The sequence below is a fragment of the Pipistrellus kuhlii genome, unplaced genomic scaffold, assembly GCF_014108245.1.
Source record: "Pipistrellus kuhlii isolate mPipKuh1 unplaced genomic scaffold, mPipKuh1.p scaffold_m20_p_103, whole genome shotgun sequence".
In the NCBI taxonomy this organism is placed as follows: Eukaryota; Metazoa; Chordata; class Mammalia; order Chiroptera; family Vespertilionidae; genus Pipistrellus; species Pipistrellus kuhlii.
The window spans coordinates 216,700-241,686 of NW_023425409.1; the positions used below are offsets into that span (position 1 = coordinate 216,700).

The 24,987-nt window shown below is 65.8% G+C and overlaps 1 protein-coding gene across 4 annotated transcripts; it reads left to right on the forward strand.

Annotated features, from left to right (window-relative positions):
• The first annotated feature begins 1,814 nt into the window (after positions 1-1,814).
• On the forward strand, positions 1,815-24,961 carry LOC118714785 (SREBF chaperone). 4 transcript variants are annotated; one of them, XM_045578775.1, is made up of 23 exons: positions 1,815-1,942; positions 10,796-11,005; positions 12,410-12,539; positions 13,696-13,853; positions 14,287-14,510; positions 14,600-14,705; positions 14,973-15,145; positions 15,340-15,466; positions 16,103-16,215; positions 16,736-16,830; positions 17,582-17,680; positions 17,790-18,008; positions 18,448-18,830; positions 18,998-19,183; positions 19,257-19,455; positions 20,008-20,123; positions 20,404-20,923; positions 21,508-21,593; positions 23,712-23,794; positions 23,881-24,038; positions 24,152-24,232; positions 24,317-24,523; positions 24,605-24,961. In XM_045578775.1, the coding sequence occupies exons 2-23, from the start codon at positions 10,884-10,886 to the stop codon at positions 24,848-24,850; spliced, it is 3,831 nt and encodes a 1,276-aa protein (XP_045434731.1). In that variant the 5' UTR covers positions 1,815-1,942; positions 10,796-10,883; the 3' UTR covers positions 24,851-24,961. The 4 variants fall into 4 exon arrangements, with proteins under 4 accessions (XP_045434731.1, XP_036286096.1, XP_045434732.1 ...); XM_036430203.2 differs by having other exon boundaries at positions 14,290-14,510; XM_045578776.1 differs by having other exon boundaries at positions 1,919-1,942; positions 10,801-11,005.
• The last annotated feature ends 26 nt before the right edge of the window (positions 24,962-24,987 follow it).

Genomic DNA, 24,987 nt, shown 5'->3' on the forward strand with positions numbered 1-24,987 from the left:
GAGCTCCAGTAGTGGGTGTGCGGGAGGCAGCTGATAATGATTCTCTCTCCTCTCTGAAATCAACAATGTATTTTAAAAAAGACTGGTTACTGTGTTTGGAATTGAGACATTTTACACCTGTTCACCAGGATCTTAATTTCGTCCTGAAAGCACCAAGGTCAGTGTTGGCTGCATCCTGAAGCTGGCTCCTGCGGTGGGTTCCCTGAGGCTCTGTCCCCGGGCACGAGCAGCAGCTGCTGGGACCAGGGTGCAGAGCCAAGGAGTGTGCCGGAAGCAGCCCTGTCCGGCTGCTGGCCTCACCAGCTGCTGTCACTAGTGAGGCGACGGCAAAGACAGACCCGAACCGCCACGAAAACCCGCTGTGTCCACGGTGGCCGAGGTGCCTGGGCAGTGGGCTGGAACCCAGAGTCCTGTGGCCACCATGCCAGTTAGTCTCCTTGTACAAACCTCCCCTCTCGAAGTTTTTTATTTGTGAGACAGACCCAGCCCCTTTTTCCCCAAGATTTTCATGAGGATTGGCTCAGTGTAGAAGCTTAAATATAGGGAATTAAGACTTTTTAAGTGTTTTTAATTTTAAAAATATATTTTGAATTTTTACAGAGAGGAAGGGAGAGGGATAGAGAAAAACATCAATGAGAAACACCTATCAGCTGCCTCCTGCACATCCCCTATTGGAGATGTGCCTGCAATCAAGGTACATGCCCTTAACCGGAATCAAACCTGGGGCCCTTTAGTCCACAGGCCGACACTTTATCCACTGAGCCACACCAGTTAGGGCTAAGTTTTTCAAATTTTATTTTATATTTTATTTCAGAGAGGAAGAGAGAGAAGCATCGATGAAAGGGAATCATTGATTGGCTGCCTCTTACACATTGGACCGAGCCTGCAACCCAGGCACGTACCCTTGACTGAATTGTCCACGGGCTAATGCTCTGTCCACTGAGCCAAACCAACCAGGGCTAAATATGTTTTTACTGATTTAAGAAAGTGGGAGAGGGATAGAAACATCCATGTTGAGAGAATCATGGATCGGCTGCCTCCTGCATGACCACTCCACTGGGGATCCAGCCTGCAACCCAGGTGTGTGCCCTGCTGTGATCTCCTGGGTTGATGCTCAACCACTGAGCCGCACCAGCCAGGCACTTATTGACAAACTCCGTCTTGTTTACAATTTTGAATTATTCCATGGGAAGCAATTTGAAGTATGACTGAGCTTTGCTAATCTTCTGTAGATATAAAAGCCTAAACAACCGTTGGACTGTCCCACAGCTAGCTGTGATGTGCACTGACCACGGGGCAGGTGCTCAGCTAGGAGCTGCTGAGCTGCCTGACTTGGCAGCTGCGGTTCTCCGGTGACGCACCTGGACCAGCGAGGAGGGAGCCCGAATCCGGGTGCGTCGCCGGAGAACCTCCCTCTTGCAATCTGGGACCCCTTGGGGAGGTCCGAGAGCTTTCGCCCGCAGGTGCAGAGTCTGCACGGGCCTCTAGTGAGGGAAGGGACTGGGCTGTCCCGCGTTGCGGCGGCTGGAGCGGGGAAGGAGGAGCCGGGAGCGGGGAAGCGTTAGCCGCTGGAGGCAGAACAAGACTGCGCACTGGAGTGGACGCGGAAGCAGCCGTGACTTCCGCCGGCGGCTGCGGGCATCGCTGCTCCTGTTTACGGAACCTTCCAGACTGCAGTTCCAGGTCGCCCACAACCCGCCCTCCCGACCGGGCGCCGCCAGGGGGCGCGCGCGAGCTGCGGGCGGGCAGGCGCGGCTGCGCGTGCGCGCGTCGGCACACGTGCGGAGGGCGGAGGGCGGAGGGCAGAGGTGGGAGGTGAGAGGTGAAGGGGCGGGAGCTGCGCGGCGCCCGCGGCCGAGAGCGAGGGAGCGAGGGAGCGAGGGCGGGCGCCACGCACCGACCGCGGCCCGGAGCGCGCACGCCGCCGCCGCCGCCGCCACAGGTACCTCCGCGCGGTCCCCGCGGCGCCGGGCGCGCCGGCTCCCCTCCCGCGGCCGGGGCTCCGGGCGGGCCGGGGGCGTGGGCGCTGTCCAGCAGCCGGGCCTGGGCCGGGTCCGGGCCGGTCGCCGTGCTCCCTCCCTTCCTCCCCCGCCCCGCGAGCCGCGCTGCCCGCCGCTCTGCCCCGGGGCCGCGGCCGGGGCGGGGTCGCGCCTTGGGCCCAGGTCCCCGGAAGCCGCGGTCTGGGGCCTCCGGGCGCCGGCCTCCCGCCTCCCGCGGGGAGGATCCCAGAGGCGCTCTGCCCGGTGCCCGGTTCCGTGTGGCCCAGACCCACACTGGGCTCGCGGAGCGGCCCTGGCTCGGCCGGACGGGCACACGGGTGGGAGAGGCCCGCGCAGGCAGGTCCCCGCATGCACCCTCCGGGCCCGGAGTGACGGGGAAGTCAGGTCTCTGACCTGACGTCTGAGAGCTCCCCCGTTTGGCCAAAGCAGCCTCTCCACTTCCTACTCCCTGGCTTAGGGGACCCCCGCCCCCCAAACAGACTGAGCTGCTGTGGGCGGCGGGGAGTCCTCCCGGTTCAGGACTAGAAGGAGTTGGCATAAAGGTTGTCGGTTGCCTGAGGTCACAGATGAGCAAACGAGCTGCCCGGTTGGGAAACGGACTATTCTTGTGGGTTCAGAACCCGCACCTCCTAACGTCTAACTTGGGGGGCTGCTCTGCTGGCGTCCAGCACATAACGGGGACGCTGCGGTGTGTGTGCCCGGTCCTGGCCGTCGGTCCGAGTGTCCGCGCCCTCCCTGAAGGTAAGGTGGGCAGCGCCCCTCGGAGGGGACGTGGGTCCCGGGTCACGGCTGTGAGCGGAGAGCAGGCCTCCACCAGGCCACGCACACGCTTTGCAGCGGAGTCCGGAGTGGGCGTGTCGGTGCGTGTGCGTGCGTGCGTGCGTGTGTGTGCGTGTGTGTGTGTGTGTGTGTGTGTGTGTGTGTTTAAGCACCAAGAGTGCACATGGGCCCCAGGAACATGTTTACATCAGCCTACTGGCTTTTTACCGTATAATAGTGAACACACGTATGTAATATCGCAGTAGTATATGTGTAATTTACGTATACGTGTGCCACCAAAGCAAACACTATAAATTGCATATAAATACACGTCTATTGGAGATGTATACTCCAATTGTTGTGGATTCATAACCAGAAACGTTTGGAAACCACTGGTTTATTTGCTCCTTAGCATTTCCTAGATGCACATATTAGCGAAGGCCTGATGCGGCCACTCGTTCTGAATTGGAAGTCTAGTGGAATTCAGTGCAATTCCACATAATCAGAGAGATTGGTATTTCACATTAAGCACACTTATAAATTAGTTTAAAATTGCAGTCATGCGTGTGAGTGAGGATCTGTCTCAGTAGTTTCTTCGTCGCACACACAGCCCCAGCTCTTCAGTTTGAAGCTACAGGGCCTGGTAAAGCCCTTTGGAGTTTAGACTTCCGTTGGACTTCTCTTTTAAACATGTTAATCTCAGTTAGAAGCTGGTGAGACTGACGTAATCAGTTCCCACAAACGTGGCAGTTGTAATAGTCACATCTGTGCTATTCTCCAACTCCAGAGTATTTTTTAATCATCTAAGTATTTTGAAATTAAAAAGTGGTTTCTTATCACTTTTTACAAACTAGATTTGATCTTCAGTTCATTCTCGTGTTTGGTACGTTATCTCAAAATGAGCAGTTACAGAATCCTTCCTGCTTTAAAAAATAACTAGAGGCCCAGCGCACGAGACTCGCGCACTCGGGTCCCTTAGCCTGGCCTGCGCCCTCACAGTCCGGGAGCCTCGGGGGAATCTGACGCCTGCAGGAAGCGGGCCTGAGCCGGCAGTCGGACATCCTTAGCCTGGCACGGAGGCAGGAGAGGCTCCCGCCACTGCCGCTGGCCAGCCATGAGCGGCCTCCCCCTGTGGGAGCACACTGACCACCAGGGGGCAGCTCCTGCGATGAGTGTGGTCAGTGGTTCCACTGTCCGATCGATTTGTGTATTAGCCTTTTATTATATAGGATAGAGGCCCGATGCACAAAATTCATGCAGGGACTCGGCCCCCACCGTGGCAGCAGCCGCCCTGCAGTCCCGGCTTCATCTGGAAGGACATCCGGTCTAATTAGCATATTGCACTTTTATTATAGGTGCTTATTGCCTAAGGCTGTTGCTCAGTGGTTAGAGCGTGTGTGCGCCCACGCGCGTGCGGGCGCACATACGCACACGTTGTCCATGACCCTCATACAGCCACTAGTGGGTTTCTTGGGCTTCTATTTTTCTTCTTTTAAATGTGTTTTAATTGATTTCAGATAGGAAGGGAGGGGGGAGAGAGGAGCATCAATGATGAGAGAGATTGTGGACCGGCTGCCTCCTGCATGCCTCACACGGGGGATCGAGCCTGCAACCCGGGCCTGTGCTCTGACAGGGAATTGAACCGTGACCTGGTTCCCAGGTCGACGCTCAGCCTGAGCCGCGCGGCCGGCACAGCCTTCTTTCTTGCTTAATCCTTGCTCGCTCGCTCTTCCTCACGGGACCACACTGCTCTGTATCTGTTTCTATGTCACCGTGTGACCGTCTTTTCATGTAAAAACTGCTCCTCAGCTTTTCTGGCTTCTTAGGACAAAGCCTCGTTTGTTTGTGTTTTCCAGTAGCTTCCTCCTGGGAGCGGCGTCCCCCGCGGGCTGCAGGGCTGCAGGGCTGCAGGCTGCGGGCTGGGACCACACCTCCCGGAGCGGAGCGGAGCGGAGCGAGTGCTGCTCAGGGTCTGCAGCCCAGCCTCTCCTCCCCCGCGCCCCGCGCCCCGCCCGCCCATCTCCCCTCCACCAGCTCCTGTGTGTGCGCCCTCCACGGTGATGAGGTTCTTTCTTTCGGGCCTGAGTCCCGGTCAGGTCCGGCATGCGTCCACGTTTGTCACCCCGGTGACTGACTATTGGCCGCCTTAGCAGACGACAGAGAGCTGTGCCTCGGGTCTCGCCAGGAGGGTAAATTCTTCCCCTCCCACAGCCCCGGTTTAACGGAGAAGAGCCCGGGGCTGTGCGGGAGCCGCCCTGCTCAGGCTGCCGGGCCCGTGTGCTTCGCTGAAGCTGGAGGGGAGGCCTCTCCCCAGTTACCTTTTCACTGGACGCTACTTCCCAGGGGCTTGCATTGGGGTCTGGATAAGAAGTCCTCGAGAGCCCGAGGCCCCGGGGAGTGTCCTCCAGGCCGGGGCTGGCATGCTGCATCCCGCCGAGCCACGTTCGGATTCGGCATTGAGCACAGGAGTGGGCAGAGGCAGGCTTACCGTCGGTGTGGGAAAGGTCATTACAACGGCTCATTAGGGAATGCCACGGTGCCATGTGAGCCTCCGGCCCCGCCCCCTCCCCTGCGGTGCTGTTCGCACTGACGCGTCGTGGGAGTGAGCCACCGTGTGCCTGTGGTTGGCTTGTCTCACTCGTCACATCCTCGTGGCTCACGCGTGCTGTGTGTCTGCTCACCCGCTGAGGGACCTCCGACTGTCTGTCCCTCCGGCCGTGGTGAGGGATGCTGCGGGAACACGGTGAGCGGTGTTCGCAGGTCCCTGTGCTCAGTTCGGGCGTGCACGGGGTGGTACGCGGGATCGGAGGTAATCCCGCGGTTGGCTGTTTGGAACTCCGCGCTGTGTCCCCCAGCGGCCGCACCGCTTACATTCTCACCAGCAGCTCCGGTTTCTTCCCGCTCCCGCCCACTCTGCTCCTGTGTGTGTGTGACGGTCGCTGTCCCGATGATGTGAGGGGGTATCCCGTGTAGTTTTGATTTTCACTTTCCTGGTCTGAGAACATGAGTGTATTTCCGTGTGTGCTAGGCATTGCACCTCTCCTCTGGAGACGTGTGTTGGGGTCCTGGTCCGTTTAAAACGCCGAGCTCAGGAGTGTGTGTGTTTCCTGTGCTCGTCCTCGGGGAGACCGGCCGTCTGCGGCTGCCTCCTGCCTGGGACGGGCCTCTCCATGCACACAGCGTGGTTCCCTCAAGGCCAGCTGCTTGTCTTCTGTGAGGCTGGCCTCTGGCCACGGCCAGGCACCGCTGCCACATCAGTGCGTGCGCCTGTGCTCTTTGTTTTCTTCTGGGAGTCATCGTTTCAGCCTTACATTTGGGTCTTGGAGTCTCGAGTGTTCGTTCTCACGAAATTTTGTAAGGGTACAAATTCTTTCTTTTTCCCTCAAAATTCTTTATATGTACACACACACACACACACACACACACACAAATATATTTTTTTATTTTTTATTTTGATTTCTTTATAGAGAGGAAGAGAGAGGGATAGAGAGTTAGAAACATCGATAGAGAGAATCGTCGACCAGCTAGCTGCCTCTTGCACACTCCCTACTGGGGATGTGCCCGCAACTAAGGTACATGCCCTTGACTAGAATCTAACCTGGGACCTTTCAGTCTGCAGGCCGAAGCTCTATCCACTGAGCCAAACTGGTTTTGGCTAAATATATTTTTATTGATTTCAGGGATGGAGAGGAAGAGAGAGAGAGAGAAATATCAATGATGAGAGAGAAGCATTGATCATTGATCAGCTGACTCCGGCACACCCCCTACAGGAGACTGAGCCCGCAATCTGGGCATGTGCCCTGACTGGGATTGAACTGGTGACCTCTAGGTGTATAGAATGATCCTCGATCCACAGAGCCACACAGGCCCGGCTAGCTGGTTTGGCTCAGGGATAGAGCGTTGGGAGGGTCCCAGGCTCCGTTCTGGTCAAGGGCACGGACCTCAATTGCAGGCTCCTCCCTGGTCGGCCCGGGCAGGTGCCAACCAATCGAGGTGTCTGTCTCACATCGATGTCTGTCTTTCTCCCTCTCTAAAAATCATTGGGAAAGTATCCTTGGGTGAGGATTAACAACAACAACAACAAAAAGCTTTTGAGAAAGTGATAAAATAGAATCGTCACACTTTTTAAAAAATATATATTTTATTGAATTTTTATAGAGAGGGATAGAGTTAGAAACATCAATGAGAGAGAATCATCTATTAGCTGCCTCTTGCACTGATGTGCCCGCAACCATGCCCTTGACCAGCATCGAACCCAGGACCTTTCAGTCCGCAGGCTGGCTCTATCCACTGAGCCAAACCGGTTTCGGCAGAATCGTCACCCTTCTGTGCAGACTGCCAGGACCCCTGGCGCTCGCCGGCGACCACCCTTGTGTAGGAAGCCGGGCGGGAGGTGTCCGAGTGGTGGGCGCCGGGCCGGTCCTGGCCGTGCTCCCGTCTCCGTCTCCCTGGCTGGCAGAGGCTCAGGGCGCCTCCCCCGGGCCACAGGCCTCGTCTTGGGGAACCTGGGGCTGCCAGCTGTACATCAGGGCCGTGGCTCCCGCTGTGTGTGGTCAGTGCAGTGCAGAGGGAGGGCGGGGAGCGCTTGCCTGCCTTCGCCTGGCCGTCCCACACTGTCCCCTCCGTCCTCTCCTTTCAGTCCCCTCGGCCACTCTGCAGCTCACGGAGCTAATGTTGATGCTTAGAGAAGAGTCCTTGCCTGACACTCTGTCCCCCCGAGATCCCATGTTCCCCGAGGACTCGGTCGGCACAGAGAACAGCCCTGCCATGACTTTCCACTCAGCACCGGCCGAGCCCTGGGCACACAGGGTGCAGAGGCCTTCGGCTGGGGCCTCTCCTGGGAGGGACCCGGCAGTGAGGGAGCCCAGAGGGCTGGGTGCACGCAGGCAGGTACAGATTCTGCCCACGTGCTCTGCGGGGGGCGGTGTGCAGGCTCGGAGCTGGTGCTGCCTCCGCGGGAAGCATGCTTTTAAACTCCCTGTGGGTGCAGGAACACACTCACCCTGCACGCCCAGGAAGGGCCCGCCGCCCAGCAGGTCACCGTCCTCTGGCCAGGCCGCGCCTTCCAGCTCAGTGTCCGGTCGGGTGCGTGACACAGGCTCCTTTCCTGACGCAGGCGGCACCGTGTCCCTCGCTCGCGGCTCCGGCTGTGATAGCTCAGTGCCGACACTTGAGTGCTCTCTGGCCGCCGCTCACAGCGCCCCTTGTCCAGAGAGGCCTTATCTCCGGCCGGCCAGTCTCCCGGGGGACGCAGGGGTCAGGTTTGCTGGGGCGGGGACACAGGAGCCTCCCGCATCAGCCGGCGGTCAGCACCCCGTCCGCTCCTGCCCCAGAGCGCGGGCTTTTTCTCTCGTTAATCCTCACCTGAGGATATTTCCCTATGGATTTTAGAGAGAGTGGAAGGGAGAGGGAAAGACAGAGACATCCCTGTGAGAGCAACACATCGATAGGCTGCCTCCTGCAGGTGCCTGACCAGGGCCCAGGCCAGGGAGGAGCCTGCAGCCCAGGTACGGGCCTGGACCGGAATTGGACCTGGGACCCCCCCAGAACTTCTTAGCTCCAATTTAGGGAAGTTAAGAGAGCAGTGGGAACACTCCCAGCTCAGGTGGGGAGATGTGTCTCCGTTGCTTAGAGCAGAAGGGGCATTTCCCTCTCCTGTGGAGGGCTGACTGTATGTACCCTCTGCCCGCTGTTCTCAGGCTTTGGTCTTAAGTGGTTTGTAGACGTTTATGTGTAAGCTCTGTCCCTGGGCGTGAAGTGAGCTTAGGGGCTGAAAGGACATAAATACGTGATTGAGGTCTGTGTCTCGTATGCAAACACACACAGGCAGAGTCACGTTGCTGAGCAGCGGGGTCGATCTGAGAGCGCGTCCTTGGGCGATGGCGGCGCTGTGTGCACAGCAGCGGTGTCCACAGGCCTGGGGCACGCCTGCCCTCGCTGGGGCTGCCCAGGCCGGCCGGTTGCTCCTGGCTGCAGGCCTGTGTGTGCCGGCCGAGGCCTGTGGCCGTCACCATGCCATGGGGGTGCATCCAGGCGTGTCCCGCCTGGAGCAGACACGTCACATGGTCTCGAGGGGAGCATGGGTTCCCCCGGACGGCGCCCCAGGACGGGCTTGCAGGACTGGGGTTGCTCTGGTGTGTGTGTGCGTGTGAGGGGAGTGACTGTCAAGGCCTGGCCATGCTGGACTCGAGCGCTGCCCACACGCTCTGCCCGCCCCAGCCACTGCGTCGGAAATGGCACAGATGCCCTCCGTGCTGCTCCGGGTGGGCTGGAACCTGGAGAGAAGCCTGGCTGCGGGAGGTGGCCGGGCACAGGATGCAGACGTCAGAGGGCGAGAGAAAGGGGCCTGGAGGTGGCCGAGGGCGTGCTCTGTGGGCGGGGCAGAGGGCGGCGGTGTGGTCCTCCAGCAGAGGGCGTGGACCTGACTGGAGGTGCACCCACTGGGCTCAGCACTTCCCGCCCTCCACGCGGAGCCCGGGGAGGCCCCAGCGCTTAGTGTGTCCTCCTCCTCACCAGTCAGCTCCTCTGCCTTCGGATTCGAGAACTGAGTGTATTTAAATTCAGTCATTGATGGTTAAGGACTTAGTACTTAGTTTTGTAAGTTTCTTTTTTGCTATCTTTGCTGATTGATAACTTTTCCGTCATCAATTGGATGTTTTTATTCCTTTCTCTTTCTCTTTTGTGTATTTGCTATATTTTTCTTTTGTGTGACCATGAGTTACACAAAACATCTCTAGTTGCAACTATCTATTTTACAAAAACTCTATGCTTTTTATCCACCCGCTGATGTCACAATTTACATTTAAAATGTTTTTATTGATTTTTTAAAAAATATATATTTTTATTGATTTCAGAGAGGAAGGGAGAGGGAGAGAGAAACATCAATGATGAGAGAGAATCATGGATCAGCTGCCTCCTGCACACCCCCTACTGGGGATGGAGACTACAACCGGGCATGTGCCCTTGACTGGAATCGAACCCTAAACCCTTGACTGCAGAGCCAAACCAGATAGGTTTTCACGTTGTGTATCCGTTGACAAACGTTGTAGCTGTGGTGATTTCAGCTCTCTGTCCTTTACTGTCACGTGAGCGTGGTTACACACCACCAGGCAGAGCGGGCGGTGTGGGTCTGCCTGTGCCGGCGCCAGGCTGGGTTGTGAGCCAGTGGCTTGTCGTGTTGTGAGGAGAGGCCGGCCGCACTGGGAGGTGGCGTTTCACCACGAGGCCAGCGAGCCGGTCGCCTGCCCCTCGGGCCTGCGTATGGCGCAGCCCGGAGGGCCGTGTTCGCCGAGGAGGGCCGGAGGGACCCCTGGGGTGGGGAGGCCCCCACCAGCCTGCCCCCTGCCCAGAGGTCAGACCCAGGGCAGAGGCCCACGGCCTGCGGGCAGGGCGGCCCGCGGCCCTCCAGCCGGGTCCCGAGAGGGTCCCCTGTTCTCGCTCCCGGGAGAGGCGGGGGGGGGGGCAGAGAGCCCCCTAAAGCTCCCCAAGGCGTCTCCTGCTCCTCTGACCTGTGGGCGGAGGAGGGGGAGGATGGAGGTCCATTGGGAGAGCCTCACACACCGCGTCCCTGGGCCATGCGGGGCAGTGCCGGGGGACCACACACACACACACACACACACACGCACACACACACACTCTCTCACACACCACGTCCCTGGGCCATGCGGGGCAGTGCTGGCGGACAGACACACACACACACGCACACACACACTGCGTCCCTGGGCCATGCGGGGCAGTGCCGGGGGACCGCACACACACACACACACACACACACACACACATGCACACACACGCACTCTCTCACACACCGCGTCCCTGGGCCATGCGGGGCAGTGCCGGCGGACAGACACACACACACGCGCACACACACACAGTTTTTAGCTTTTCTGGCCGCTCACTCCAAGCTGCCCAAGGCTGTGTGTGTGGAGAACCGTGTCACTGCGCCTCTCGTGTGTGTGTGTGTGTGTGTGTGTGTGTGTGTGTGTGTCCCGCCTCCCCACTGCAGAGCTGGTCCCGCTCACTGCCGCCCTCTGCAGGACAGATGGTGGCTGCCAGCACCGGGGAGCGCCCGCCGGCCCAGCCCTGCGCCCGCCGGGGATGGCGGCGCGGTGACGGGTACTGAGGATGACCCTGACGGAGCGGCTGCGGGAGAAGACGTCACGGGCCTTCTACAACCACGGGCTGCTGTGCGCCTCCTACCCCGTGCCCATCACCCTCTTCACCGGGCTCTGCATCCTCGCCTGCTGGTACGTGCCCGCCCGGGCTGCCCCGGGCTGCCCAGCCCTCAGCCCGTGCCCTGCTCCGCCTCCGCCACCTCTGTTCCCGTCCCCGGAACCCGCTTCTGCGTCCCTGGAGCACGGCTCCCAGGCTCCCGCACTCGGCTGGCCCCAGGGCCTCGGGCCGCGAGGCGGAGTCCTCCGGTGGTGGTGGTGGTGGTGGCGGCGGATCCTCACCGCGCGTTTTCCAGCAGATTCTCAGCGAGAGTGGAAGGGAGGGGGGAGAGCGAGAGAAACATCGATGTGAGAGACACATTGATTGGTTGCCTCCCTCACACACCTGACCTGGGCCCTGGGATCGAGCCTGCAACTGGGGTACGTGCCATCCGACTGGAACCCATGACCTTTGATCAGCTCTGGGGACGCCCCGGCAGACCTGCTCCCCCAGAGCGCGGGGAGAGCGTGGCCACCGGTCGCCTCGGCCCTGCCAGGCCGGGACGGGGACTCAGCGAAGGAGAGGCCGAGACGGGGCCGTGGCCGCGGGAATGGGCCGCCCAGGCATCCGGGCGGTGACATGTGGGCGGCGGGGCCGGAGGAGGCTGCAGGCTGCACTCCACTCCGCCGAGGCGGCCGCTTCTGCCTCCTCCCGCCCTCCTGGGCCCGCTGCGGCTCCCGGAGCCGAGCGGAGGGTCAGGCTGGTCTGGCCCACACGGCCGGGAGCAGGGGGCCGTGCAGGTCCAGCCTCGGGCCCTGCTTCCCCCCGCCACAGCACCCACCTCCTGGCGGCTCTGTGTGCGGGCGCAGGAACTGGGCATTGCGTGTTGGCGGGGGGGCCTGGCCACACAGCTGTGTCTCCTTGGGAATTTCTGGACGTCCTGCCTCGGCCCCATTAGAAGCGGGAGCCGCCGTTTGGTGGCCTTGGGGCGCTGTGGCTCGGGGCCTTTGGTTGGCGTGGGGCCCGCCCCCCCAGCCGGTTCCTCCCTGGTCTCCCGCTCTGCACAGTGGCAGTGACGCGCGGTGGCTGAGGCCTGCACGGGGCTGGAGCGCGGTCGGTGGGGCAGTTGAAGGGAAGGGGTGCTGTGACCCCTCCCCAAAGGCTCCTCTGGCCGTCTGGGGGTGTCGCCGGCGGGCGAGTGGGCAGCTGCGTGGCTGCGCGTGGGCCTTGTCTAACGACTGACTTGGCCTCACACGTGCTTCAAACAGACCGTCCTCGGATGTCTGGCGAGGCCTCTGGGTGGGAACCTCATGAGAAGGCCAAGGCCTCAGGAGGGCCCCTTCCCCCCGGAGCCCGGTGACTTAGGGGGGGAGGCCGCCGGGGTGACGGCATCTAACCCTGCAGCCCGCCTGCGCCTCCTGGTGCCCTCGCCCAGCGCCCTCCGAGTGTCCTCTGCAGACTCTCTCCCTCTGTCCTAACCCCTCTCCTCCCGCCCCCAGCTACCCGCTGCTGAAGCTCCCCCTGCCGGGGACGGGGCCCGTGGAGTTCAGCACCCCCGTGAAGGACTACGCGCCCCCGCCCGGGGCCCCCGAGCCCACGCCAGGAGAGCCGAGCGAGCGGCCCGAGTGGGTAGGTGCTGGGGTCCGAGGAGAGACGGGCTGGGTGAGAGGAGAGTGACGGGAGACTTCGGAGGCCGAGACGACTGTGCAGATGGGGGTCGAGGGGTGCGGGGGCGGGAGGAGGAGGCTCTGAGGACCTGAAGGCCCAGCGGCTCCACGTGTGGGGCTGGGGTTCTCGTCCCGCTCCTCAGGGAGTCCGGCCTGCTGAGGGGGGAGGCCAGGCCCAGGCCCACAGCGGGGGCGGCGCCAGGCCTGTGCCAGAGGAGCCCAGCCTGCTCCTCTGCCGTGGGTCAGGGCGAGGGTCTGTCTGTGAGGAAGGATTGTGTTCCAGAGAAGCCCAAACAGAACAAGCTGAGGACTGGCCTGGCTCCCCCAGACCAGGTCACCGACACCTGAGCCTCATCCGGCCCTGCCTGGCAGGGGGGGCCGGACGCAGCTTTCCCAGGGGCCCGGGCGGCCTCGCCGGGGAGCTCCGCCCTGGTGACCTGCCCGCGCGTCAGCCGGTCCGGGTCACCGCAGCCTTGGCTGCTTATCTGTGTCCTCAGCTCAGGGTCTCAGGCGGCCAAGGCTGCCGCTGGGCCGAGGGGGCCCTCCCTCCGGGCTGGCGGCCAGCGTCCTGGCCTGGCTCCCGCAGCCCCCCTGCGTCCACTCCCAGGGGGGGCTCCAGGGGCGGGATACAGGTTATTTCTTCCAGCTTTAACCGTAAACGTAGCATCTTCACCGTCTTTAATGCACAGCTCGGGCGTTGAGCACCCTGCACACTGTCATGTACCAGCACCGCCGCCCGAGGCTCCTTCCTCTTGTGACAGAAACTCCCCTAAACAGCAGCGCCGGCCCCCACCCGGCCCTGCAGCCACCTTCTCGTCTCCCAGAAACGGCTCAGGGCCTCGTGTGGGAGTCAGACATGCCTGTCCTGCGGCCCACATGTAAAAAATGGGACTTTATTGATTCAGAGAGGAAGGGAGAGGGAGAGGGAGAGAAACATCGATGGTGAGAACCATGGGTCGGCTGCCTCCTGCACGCCCCCCACCGGGACCTCCTGGTTCATAGGTCAGGACTCCACCACTGCACCATGTCTGCCGGGCATGGATACTTCACTCCTGCTCAGCCGGAGGGGGGACCTGGCGTCACACTGGCGCCCTGACCCCCGGCGCCCGTCTCCGCAGTACGTGGGCGCCCCGGTGGCGTACGTCCAGCAGATCTTGGTCAAATCCTCGGTGTCGCCCTGGCACAAGGACCTCCTGGCCGTGGACGTGTTCCGCTCCCCTCTGTCCCGGGCCTTCCAGCTGGTGGAGGAGATCCGGAACCATGTGCTGAGGGACAGGTATCGGGCGCCCTCGGCCCCTCGGGGAAGGCGGGCGGTCCTCGGCGCACCTATGGAGCAGCGCTCGCTGGCCTGCACCCTGAGCCCTGAGCTTGGGCCTTGGGCCAGGCAGGGGGTGGCCCGCCACCTGAGGCGCTCCCGGCGGGTCAGGGCGTGCTGACGGGACGTGAGCGCCACCCGGGGCGCGTCTGGAGCCGAGCAGGTGTTGGCAGCTCCCTGGACGGCCCGGGCCTTAGAGGGCGGCTGTGCGCCCGGCTGGCCTGCCAGGAGGTCAGCCCTGGGCTCACATCTGGGAAGCACAGCCCATGAGGTTGTCGACCCGGAAGGGCCTTTCCTGCCGCCTTGACCTCGGGCTCAGACCCTGGCACGGGCACTGGTGGTGCGGGGCCGGCGGGCGTGGGCCTGCCCGAATCGGCACGTGCCCCTTCCCCAGCAGCTCCGGGGCCAGGAGCCTGGAGGACGTGTGCCTGCAGGTGACCGACCTGCTGCCAGGCCTCCGGAAGCTCCGGAACCTGCTGCCCGAGCACGGCTGCCTGCTGCTGTCCCCGGCCGGCTTCTGGCAGAATGACCGCGAGCGCTTCCACGCCGACCCCGACATCATCGCCACCGTCCACCAGCACGAGCCCAAGACCCTGCAGACCTCGGCCACGCTCAAAGGTGGGGTGCCCGGCAGCGGGGTCCCCCGTGCCCGGGGCCGGGGGCGGGGGCGGGGGACGCCCGGTCAGTGCCGGCTGGTTCTGCTGCAGATCTGCTGTTCGGGGTCCCGGGCAAGTACAGCGGGGTGAGCCTGTTCGCCAGGAAGAGGATGGCCGCCTACACCATCACCCTGGTCTTCCGGCGCTACCACGCCAAGTGAGCCGCGGGCAGGCCGCGGGCCGTCTGCCGCGTGGGGGTCCAGAGGGAGGGCTGAGCAGCTGGCAAGCCCTGTGCTCTCGTGCCTCCAGCCATCTCTCTGAGCACAGGGCCGGCCCCGGCTGCTCACCCCAGGCCTCTGGGGCCGGAGTCCTCCGCCGCACTGCAGTCGCCCCAGCCTGGGTGTGGGTGGGCGTGGCGGGGTGGCGTTGTCCTTGTCCTGGACCATGAGGTACAGCCCCCACTCCACCCCCACCCCCGCCCCAGGTTCCTGAGCAGCCTGCGGGCCCGCCTGATGCTCCTGCACCCCAGCCCCAACTGCAGCCTGCGGGCCGAGAGCCTGGTGCACGTGCACTTTAAGGAGGAGATCGGCGTGGCCGAGCTCATCCCGCTGGTGACCACCTACATCATCCTCTTCGCCTACATCTACTTCTCCACACGTAGGTCCCCGGCAGCGCGTCCCGGCGGCTCCTCAGGAGCAGCTGGTCTCTGCCCGGGGGGGGTGTGTGTGTGTGTGTGTACGTGCTGCCCCTTCCTTTGGTGATACGGGGGGACACATACACACACTCCTAGTGGCTCCGCCAGGCTGTGGGCCGGGTCGGAAGGTGCCCCTGACGTGCCCTCTGCCCTCCAGGCAAGATCGACATGGTCAAGTCCAAGTGGGGGCTGGCTCTGGCCGCCGTGGTCACCGTGCTCAGCTCGCTGCTCATGTCGGTGGGGCTCTGCACGCTCTTCGGCCTGACGCCCACCCTCAACGGCGGGTAGGTCTCCAGCTGGCTCCCCGGGGCTGGCCCAGGGCTGGGCGCACTGTCCTTTGACCTTTAAGAGGAGTATTTCTTCCCTGTTACCTGGCTTATAGTCCTACATAAATGTACGGCATGTGTGTATACGTTCATGCATGTATATGTTGATGCATGTGGGATATCTTCATATGCATATGTAACACGTGGACCCGTGTATTTACGTATGTGCATGTACGTTGGTGCATGGATGTGTGTGACTATGTCTGCACTGTGTGCACATACGTGTGGATGTGTGTACACTTGATGCTTGGGCATACTGCTCCTTGATGGCTGAGCCCCAGGTGGCCTGAGAGGAAGCACCCACTTCCTCTTTCCTGATAGACGTGTAGCCGGCCAGACGGGCTCTTACAGGAGGCTCGGCCCTGAAGAGGTGCAGGCCCTCTAGGTTGTCACCTGGCCCTTGTCTGCACCTGGGCCGGGTCCCTCCCTGGGTTTGCCCTACAGCCGCCTGACCTGGATGCAGACTCGGGGAGTCTGTTTCCTGCTCCTTGTCCTGGGGCCGGCCAGAGCGCCGCTGAGCGGTGGGGCCTGGCGTGGGAGGGACAGAGCCGCCGCCGCTGCTGTGCGGCTCAGTGCTCCCACCCTCTCCTCCAGCGAGATCTTCCCCTACCTGGTGGTGGTGATCGGGCTGGAGAACGTGCTGGTGCTGACCAAGTCCGTGGTCTCGACGCCCGTGGACCTGGAGGTGAAGCTGCGCATCGCCCAAGGTAGGGGGCGGGGGTTACTGGCTCCTCCCCGGAGCACGGGCCCTGCGTCGAGACGGTCCTGGTTCAGGGTCAGAGAGCCAGCCGGGCTCCGCGGCTGTGGGTTTGCTGGGCCTTGTCCAGGCGGGACCCTCCAGCAGAGCCCTGCGATCTGGGTCCTGGGGACACAGAGCCCAGGCCGGAGGCCTGACCGTGTGACCCCGCTTCCCAGCCCTCGTCGGGGGCAGGGCTGGGGCTGGGCTGCCGGGCGAGCCGGGCCCTGCGGCTGGTGCGGTGCTGAGGGGGCCGGGAGGGGACCCTCTGCCGCCAGAGCCGCTCTGCCCCGGGTCCCCAGGGGACCAGCGTCCCGAGGGCAGCACTGCGTTTGTGCTCCCGCCCCGCCCCTCCCTTCCGCAGCCTGAGGGTGGGCCCTGGGGGACCGGCTGCCTCCGGAGGCCGGCCCCTCCCCCGTCTCCATCCTCGGGACTCGGGCGGCCTGCGGACACGTCATGGACGGCGCTCCCACGCCCTGCTGTCCCCGCAGGCCTGAGCTGTGAGGGCTGGTCCATCATGAAGAACATGGCCACGGAGCTGGGCATCATCCTCATCGGCTACTTCACCCTCGTGCCCGCCATCCAGGTGAGGCCCGCCGTGCTCTGCCTGTGTGAGCCGGGCGCCGGGCGTCCAGTGCAGGCAGCTCCCGACGGGGGCCCGGCTCCAGCACGGCTCTGCCTGTGATCTTGTCCTCTGCCATTCGGCTGCGGCAGGAGGGCTGGGGGCACTCGGCAGCTGGCTCTGCCGACCCAGGCAGACACGGTTCCCAAACTGGTCTCCTCCTCCGGACCCACACACGCCGTCCCTAGTCACGTCCCCCATGTCGTAGGCGGCCACCCCTGTGCCCGCTCAGCGGCGGGCAGCCCTGCACTGAGTCGGAGCCGGCCTGACCGGGGGACAGGCAGGAAGGGGTCCTGCCCGGGGCGGCCTGCTGCACCCGCCGGGCACAGTGCAGTCCCGGGCACGGAGCTGCCGTGGGTCCTGGTGGGCGTGCCGAGCCTCACAGGAGGGCATCCCGCCTGCCCGCCCCGCCCCGCCCAGTGCAGCTGTGGTGGGACCTTGCTGAACCCGGGAGGTGCCATCTCCGCGCCTGGGCAGGGCCTGGCCCAGGGCACAGCAGGCTGGTGGCTCAGCTCTCCAGCCTGGATCAGACTCCCCGGGGGTGGAGAGCCGCCTCTGGCCTCTGCTGCCCCCTGGTGGGCAGGGAGGGCGCCTGCACGGCCCGGGCTCGGCGGAGCCCATGTTCAGCCGCTGCCTGGGGGGTGCCGATGGTGAGGTGCCTGCGGGCAGGGCAGGGGCTGGCTGGCCCGAGGTCACGGTCCCGTTCGGATTCCAGGAGTTCTGTCTCTTCGCCGTTGTGGGCCTGGTGTCCGACTTCTTCCTCCAGATGCTGTTTTTCACCACCGTCCTGTCCATCGACATTCGCAGGATGGAGGTAGGAGCGGGCCACTGCCTGGGCCCTGGCTGAGCCTCGGGGTCTCTGGGAGGTGTGACCTCAGCGGGCAGCTCCGCCCGCGGGAGCTCACTCCGACCTGTGCCCACAGCTGGCGGACCTGAACAAGCGGCTGCCCCCTGAAGCCTGCCTGCCCCCCGCCAAGCCGGGGGGGCGCCCCGTGCGCTTTGAGCGGCAGCTGGCCGTGCGGCCGGCCACCCCGCACACCGTCACGCTGCAGCCGTCCTCCTTCCGGAACCTGCGGCTCCCCAAGCGGCTGAGGGTCATCTACTTCCTGGCCCGCACCCGCCTGGCACAGCGGCTCATCATGGTACCCCGCCATCCTGCAGAGCTTTGCCTTAAAGTCTGGGGGGGGGTTCTTCCACCCAAACCTGCTCCCAGGTGAACAGCTGGTCTGGGTAGCAGCCCTGGGCATCAGGGCAGGGGTGGTGACCCGGGCAGGAGCCAGCACGGGGAGTGGAGTGAAGACAGGCCTGGGTGCCCCCTCAGCAGGCCCGGAGTCGCCCCTCTGGCCCTGACCCTGGGATGGTCTCCGCTGAGGTGGGGCGGGGGCCGCTGTTTCCGGCCGGGACTCCCTGCCCCGAGCAGGAGAGGAACCGGGTCCCCGGGCAGCTGGCCCTGATGGTGGGGGCCTGGGAGGCAGAGGGAGGAGGCCTGAGGTCCCTGTGCTGCCGCCTCCGGCAGGAGGGCCAAGCGTGGGGTGGGGCTGCCCCTTGGCCCGGAGCCCCGCTGAGCGCCCTGCCCTGCAGGCGGGCACCGTGGTCTGGATCGGCATCCTGGTGTACACCGACCCTGCCGGGCTGCGCGTCTACCTCGCCGCCCAGGTGACGGAGCAGAGCCCGCTGGGCGAGGGCGCCCTCACGCCCGTGCCTGTGCCCGGAGGCATGCTGCCCGCCGGCCACCCGGACCCCGCCTTCTCCATCTTCCCCCCCGACGCCCCCCACCTCCCCGAGAACCACACGCTGCCGCTGCCGGGGGAGCTGCCCGAGGCCGGGGGCCCCGCCAAGGGCGCCCCGGACAGCCCCGCCCCCGAGGTCACCTGGGGGCCCGAGGACGAGGAGCTGTGGCGGAAGCTGTCCTTCCGCCACTGGCCCACGCTGTTCAGCTACTACAACATCACGCTGGCCAAGAGGTGGGCCGCTGCCTGCACCTCCCGCGGGTCAGCCCCGTCCCCAGGCGTCCCTCCCCCCTGGGGGGAGCCCGCCCGGCCGCTGCTTCCGGCCGCGCTGGTGTGTGAGGAGCAGGGCTGAGGCAGGCTGGGCTGGGGGCTCCTGGCTGAGGCTGCCGGCCCTGTCCCAGGTACATCAGCCTGCTGCCCGTCATCCCGGTCACGCTCCGCCTGAACCCCCAGGAGGCGCTGGAGGGGCGGCACCCCCAGGACGGCCGGAGCGCCTGGCCCCCGCTGCAGCCCAGGCCCGGCGGCCCCTGGGAGGCCGGCCCCCAGGGGCCCGGGGCGCCCGCCCACGGAGACGTCACCCTGTACAAGTAAGGCCCCGGCGGGAGGGTGCCGGCCGGGCCGGGCCGGGCCGGGCCGGGCGCACTGACCGCCTCTCCGCAGGGTGGCCGCGCTGGGCCTGGCCGCGGGCATCGTGCTGGTGCTGCTGCTGCTCTGCCTGTACCGCGTGCTCTGCCCGCGCAACTACGGGCAGCCGGGCGGGCCGGGCCGGCGGCGCCGCGGGGACCTGCCCTGTGACGACTACGGCTACACACCCCCCGAGACCGAGATCGTGCCCCTGGTGCTGCGCGGGCACCTCATGGTGAGTGCGCCCAGGGCCCCGCCCGCGCCCCCGCTCGCACCCGCGCCCAACAGCCCCGCGCCCCCACCGACAGCCCCGCGCCCGCGCCCCCTTCCCCGCCTGCGCCCGCACCCGCGACCCCGCCCGCACCTGCGTCCGCACCCGCCCGACAGCCCCGCGCCCGCGCCCCTGCCCCGCACCCGCGGCCCTTCCCCGCCTGCGCCCGCACCCGCCCGACAGCCCCGCGCCCGCGCCCGACAGCCCCGCGCCCGCGCCACCTTCCCCGCCTGCGTCCGCACCCGCCCGACAGCCCCGCGCCCCCGACCTACAGCCCCGCCCGCGCCCCCGCTCGCACTCGCGCCCAACAGCCCCGCGCCCCCACCGACAGCCCCGCGCCCGCGCCCCTGCCCCGCACCCGCGGCCCTTCCCCGCCTGCGCCCGCACCCGCCCGACAGCCCCGCACCCGCGGCCCTTCCCCGCCTGCGCCCGCACCCACCCGACAGCCCCGCGCCCGCGCCCCGCCCCCACCCGCCCCTGCGCCCGCGCCCGTGCCCATGCCGTCTGTGCCCGCAGGACATCGAGTGCCTGGCCAGCGACGGCATGCTGCTGGTGAGCTGCTGCCTGGCAGGCCACGTGTGCGTGTGGGACGCGCAGACCGGGGACTGCCTCACCCGCATCCCTCGCCCCAGGTGGGTCTGTCCCAGTCAGCCCCCCCGCCTGCTGCCTCACCGTCCTCACCACCTTCACCGCCCTCACTGCCCTCACCGCCCTCCCACCCTCACCGTCCTCCTGCCCCCCCTGCTGCCTTACCGCCCTCACCATCCTCCTGCCCGTCCTCACCGCCCTCACCGCCCTCACCATCCTCCTGCCCGCCCTCACCGCCCCCCCGCCCTCACCGCCCTCACCATCCTCCTGCCCGTCCTCACCGCCCTCACCGCCCTCACCGCCCTCACCGCCCCCCGCCCGCAGGCAGCGCAGGGACAGCGGTGGCGGGGGCGTGCTGGAGGCTCAGGAGCGCTGGGAGCGGCTGTCGGACGGCGGGAAGAGCGGCGAGGAGCCTGCGGACAGCCCTCCACAGCAGCCCTGTCCCCCGGGCCTCGCGCCACCGTCTGTCTTCGGTGACCAGCCCGACCTCACCTGCCTCATCGACACCAACTTCTCCGTCCGGCCGTGGCCCTCGGAGGCCCCCCAGCCGGAGCCCCGGCACCGGGCCGGCTGCGGCCGCTCTCGGGACAGCCCCGGCTACGACTTCAGCCGCCTGGTCCAGCGGGCGCGCCAGCAGGAGGGGCTCGCGCCCGCCCGCGCCCCCGCCCTGGGCCCGCCCTCCCCCGGGCCCCTGCTGCCCCAGGCCCCCGAGGACGAGGGCGGCTCTGCCCTCGAGCAGGGCGCCCCGGCCCTCGCCTGGGCCCCCAGTGCCGAGGGCTCCATCTGGAGCCTGGAGCTGCAGGGCAACCTCATCCTGGTGGGCAGGAGCAGCGGCCGGCTGGAGGTGGGCAGGGGCTGGAGGGGGATGGGGCTGGAGGTGGGCAGGGGCTGGAGGGGGATGGGGCTGGAGGTGGGCAGGGGCTGGAGGGGGACAGGGGGCTGGAGGGGGACAGGGGCTGGAGGGGGACAGGGGGCTGGAGGGGGACAGGGCTGGAGGGGGACAGGGGCTGGAGGGGGGCAGGGGCTGGAAGGGGGCTGGAGGGGGACGGGGGGCTGGAGGGGGACGGGGGGCTGGAGGGGGACGGGGGACTGGAGGGTTTCAGGGGGCTGGAGGTGGGCAGGGGCTGGAGGGGGGCAGGGGGCTGGAGGGGGGCGGGGCTGGAGGGGGACGGGGCTGGAGGTGGGCAGGGGCTGGAGGGGGACGGGGCTGGAGGTGGGCAGGGGCTGGAGGGGACGGGGCTGGAGGTGGGCAGGGGCTGGAGGGGGACAGGGGGCTGGAGGTGGGCAGGGGCTGGAGGGGGACAGGGGGCTGGAGGAGGATAGGGGGCTGGAGGGGGTGCAGGGGTTGGAGGGGCAGGGGGCAGGGGGTTGGAGGCGGGCAGGGCTGTGCGCCCTCCGTCCGCAGTTGCTCATGGCCCGGGCCTGCAGGTGTGGGACGCTGTGGAGGGCACACTGCGCTGCAGCAGTGAGCACGTCTCCTCGGGAATCACTGCCCTCGTGTTCCTGGACAGAAGGTGAGCACAGGCTATGCCTCAGCCCCCATCCTGGCCGTCCTGGCCCGGCTCTCCTCACTGGTGCCCCTGCCCTGCCCTGCCCTGCGGGCCCTGGAAGGGCGGTTGGCTGAGTCGGCCGACACCAGTGGCCACCGGAAGAGATGGCCACCGGGGCGATGCGGGCGGGAGAGGCCCAGGTGGCGACCCCATGACCCTGCCTCAGCGCCCGCCTGTGGAGGAAAGGAGTTAGCACCTGGGCGAGGTGGGAAAGGCATTAGAGACCACGTGAGCCCGTGGCCACCGGAGGTGAGGACATCCTCCTCTCCCTTTTTTTTTTTTTTTTTTATACTTTATTGATTTTTTACAGAGAGGAAGGGAGAGGGATAGAGAGCTAGAAACGTCGATGAGAGAGAAACATCGACCAGCTGCCTCTTGCACACCCCCCACCGGGGATGCGCCCGCAACCAAAGTACATGCCCCTGACCCGAATCGAACCCGGGACCTTTCAGTCCGCAAGCCGAGGCTCTACCACTGAGCCAAACCGGCTTCAGCCTCCTTTCCCTTCTGAGGGCCAAGGTCTCTGGCCTCAATGCTGACTTCCTGAGTTTCTTGGCTGCATTTTCAGTTCCAGAAAAATGTACTTTCCAGAGTCTTGTTTAAACTTTCCTGTGGCTGCTGGCCTGTCCCTGCCACCTGGCTCCACACACTCCTGGGACGGGATAGCTCTTAGCCTGCCAGTGCTCCTGCTGCTTCCCGCCTGCCCACCGGGCCCCCGCCTTCCCCACCGGGCCCCGCCTTCCGCCCACCGGGCCCCGCCTTCCCCCCACCGGGGCCCGCCTTCCCCACCGGGGCCCGCCTTCCCCTGGCCCCGCCTTCCCCTGGCCCCGCCTTCCCCCCACCGGGGCCCGCCTTCCCCACCGGGCCCCCCGCCTTCCCCTGGCCCCGCCTTCCCCCCACCGGGCCCCGCCTTCCCCACCGGGCCCCCGCCTTCCCCACCGGGGCCCGCCTTCCCCTGGCCCCGCCTTCCCCCCACCGGGGCCCGCCTTCCCCACCGGGGCCCGCCTTCCCCACCGGGCCCCGCCTTCCCCCCACCGGGCCCCGCCTTCCGCCCACCGGGCCCCGCCTTCCCCCCACCGGGCCCCGCCTTCCCCCCACCGGGCCCCGCCTTCCCCCCCGGGCCCCGCCTTCTCCCCACCGGGCCCCGCCTTCCCCTGGCCCCGCCTTCCCCTGGCCCCGCCTTCCCCCCACCGGGGCCCGCCTTCCCCACCGGCCCCGCCTTCCCCCCGGCCCCGCCTTCCCCCTGGCCCCGCCTTCCCCCCACCGGGCCCGCCTTCCCTGGCCCCGCCTTCCCCTGGCCCCGCCTTCCCACCGGCCCCGCCTTCCCCCTACCGGGCCCCGCCTTCCCCTGGCCCCGCCTTCCCACCGGCCCCGCCTTCCCCACCGGCCCTGACCCTGTGGCCCTGTCCAAGCTGCAGCTGGAGCAGGAGAGGAACCTCTTGCCTTCAGCTGATTTCTGCGGCCCCCGTTCTGCCCTCCAGCTTGTCCCTCCAGCCCTGGCCATCCTTCCCTGCGACCCCTGTGCTCTAGGGGAAGCCCGCGTGCCTCACCCACCTCCAGAGTGCCTGGCGGCCATGCTCTCCTCGGCCCCCTCCCTGCCCCACGCTGCGCACTCGCCCCACACGCAGAGGCTGGAGACACGCATGCCTTTTGCTGTGGGAGTGAACTTTGACCCTGCACACTTCCAGGCTTTGGGGCGGCTGTGCCTGGGGTCTGAAGGAAATCCTGGTTTCTTTGTGGGAAAATAAGGTGGGGGGGTGCTTCAAAGCAGCTCCTGTGCAGCTCCTGCAGCTCCCGCCACGCAGCCCTCCGCTCTCCCACGACTCGCCCAGTGTCACCCACACGGGCTAACTCCTTTCCTGAGGACGCCCGGGGGCGGTGCTGTTCCCGTTCCACAGATGAGGGCTGAAGCAGGGTCATGGGGTTGCCAGCTGGGCCTCTCCCGCCTCTCCCAGCACCTGTACTTCCCTCCTGGCCGTGGCCCCTCCTGCCTCCCCGCGGAGCTGAGCCTGTCCGTCTGGTGCTCAGCCCCAAGGCCCCAAGGCTGGGGGCTCGGAGCCACCTGGCGTGCTTTCCTTCCAGGATTGTGGCTGCCCGGCTCAACGGTTCCCTCGACTTCTTCTCCCTGGAGACGCACGCTGCCTTCAGCCCCCTGCAGTTCCGAGGTCCGTGGTCCGGCCTGGGCAGGTGGGGGCGGGGCAGGTGCGTGCGATGGTGGGTGGGCTGAGCCTCTGCTGGCCTGTGGTCCCAGGGCAGGGCAGCTCCCCCGCGGCCCCGGTGCACAGCAGCAGTGACAGGGTGGCCTGCCGCCTGACCCACACCGTGCCCTGTGCGCACCAGAAGCCCATCACAGCCCTGAAGGCCGCTGCCGGGCGCCTCGTGACCGGGAGCCAGGACCACACTCTGCGGGTGAGTGTGGGCCGTGTCCTGCGCTGGCGGGACGGAGCAGGGGCGTGGTGTTTGGGGTCGATGTGCTGGGGGGGTTTCCGGGCCAAAGCCACCAGCCCGATGCCCATTGCCAGGTGTTCCGCCTCGAGGACTCGTGCTGCCTCTTCACGCTGCAGGGCCACTCGGGGGCCGTCACGGCTGTGTACATAGACCAGGTGAGGCGAGGCGGGGTGCGGGAGCGGCGTGGCCACCCCCTGGGCGTGGGACCCCCGACACCCAGCTCCGGCTCGCTCCCCTAGACCATGGTGCTGGCCAGCGGAGGACAGGACGGGGCCATCTGCCTGTGGGACGTGCTGACCGGCAGCCGGGTCAGCCACTTGTTCGCTCACCGCGGCGACGTCACCTCCCTCACCTGCTCTGCCTCCTGCGTCATCAGCAGCGGCCTGGACGACCTCATCTGCATCTGGGACCGCAGCACAGGCATCAAGCTCTACTCCATCCAGCAGGTAGGCGGGCCCCGCGTGCGCTCGCTGAGGCTCAGGGAGGGAGGGGTCCAGGCGCTGAGCCTGTCCTGTCCTTGCCTACAGGACCTGGGCTGTGGGGCCAGCCTGGGGGTCATCTCAGACAACCTCCTGGTGACGGGCGGCCAGGGCTGTGTCTCCTTCTGGGACCTGAACTACGGGGACCTGCTGCAGACCGTCTACCTGGGCAAGAACAGCGAGGCCCAGCCCGCCCGCCAGATCCTGGTGCTGGAGAACGCCGCCGTCGTCTGCAACTTTGGCAGCGAGCTCAGCCTGGTGTACGTGCCCTCCGTGCTGGAGAAGCTGGACTGAGGGGCTGGCGGGGCCGACGTGCTCTGGAGCCAACGCCCGGACCGAGGCGGGTGTAACTGCCTGAGCTGTCCTGCCTCAGGACGGGAGCATTAAACTTTGTACAAAACCACACCCGCTGGGGCTTGTGAGCCGTGCTT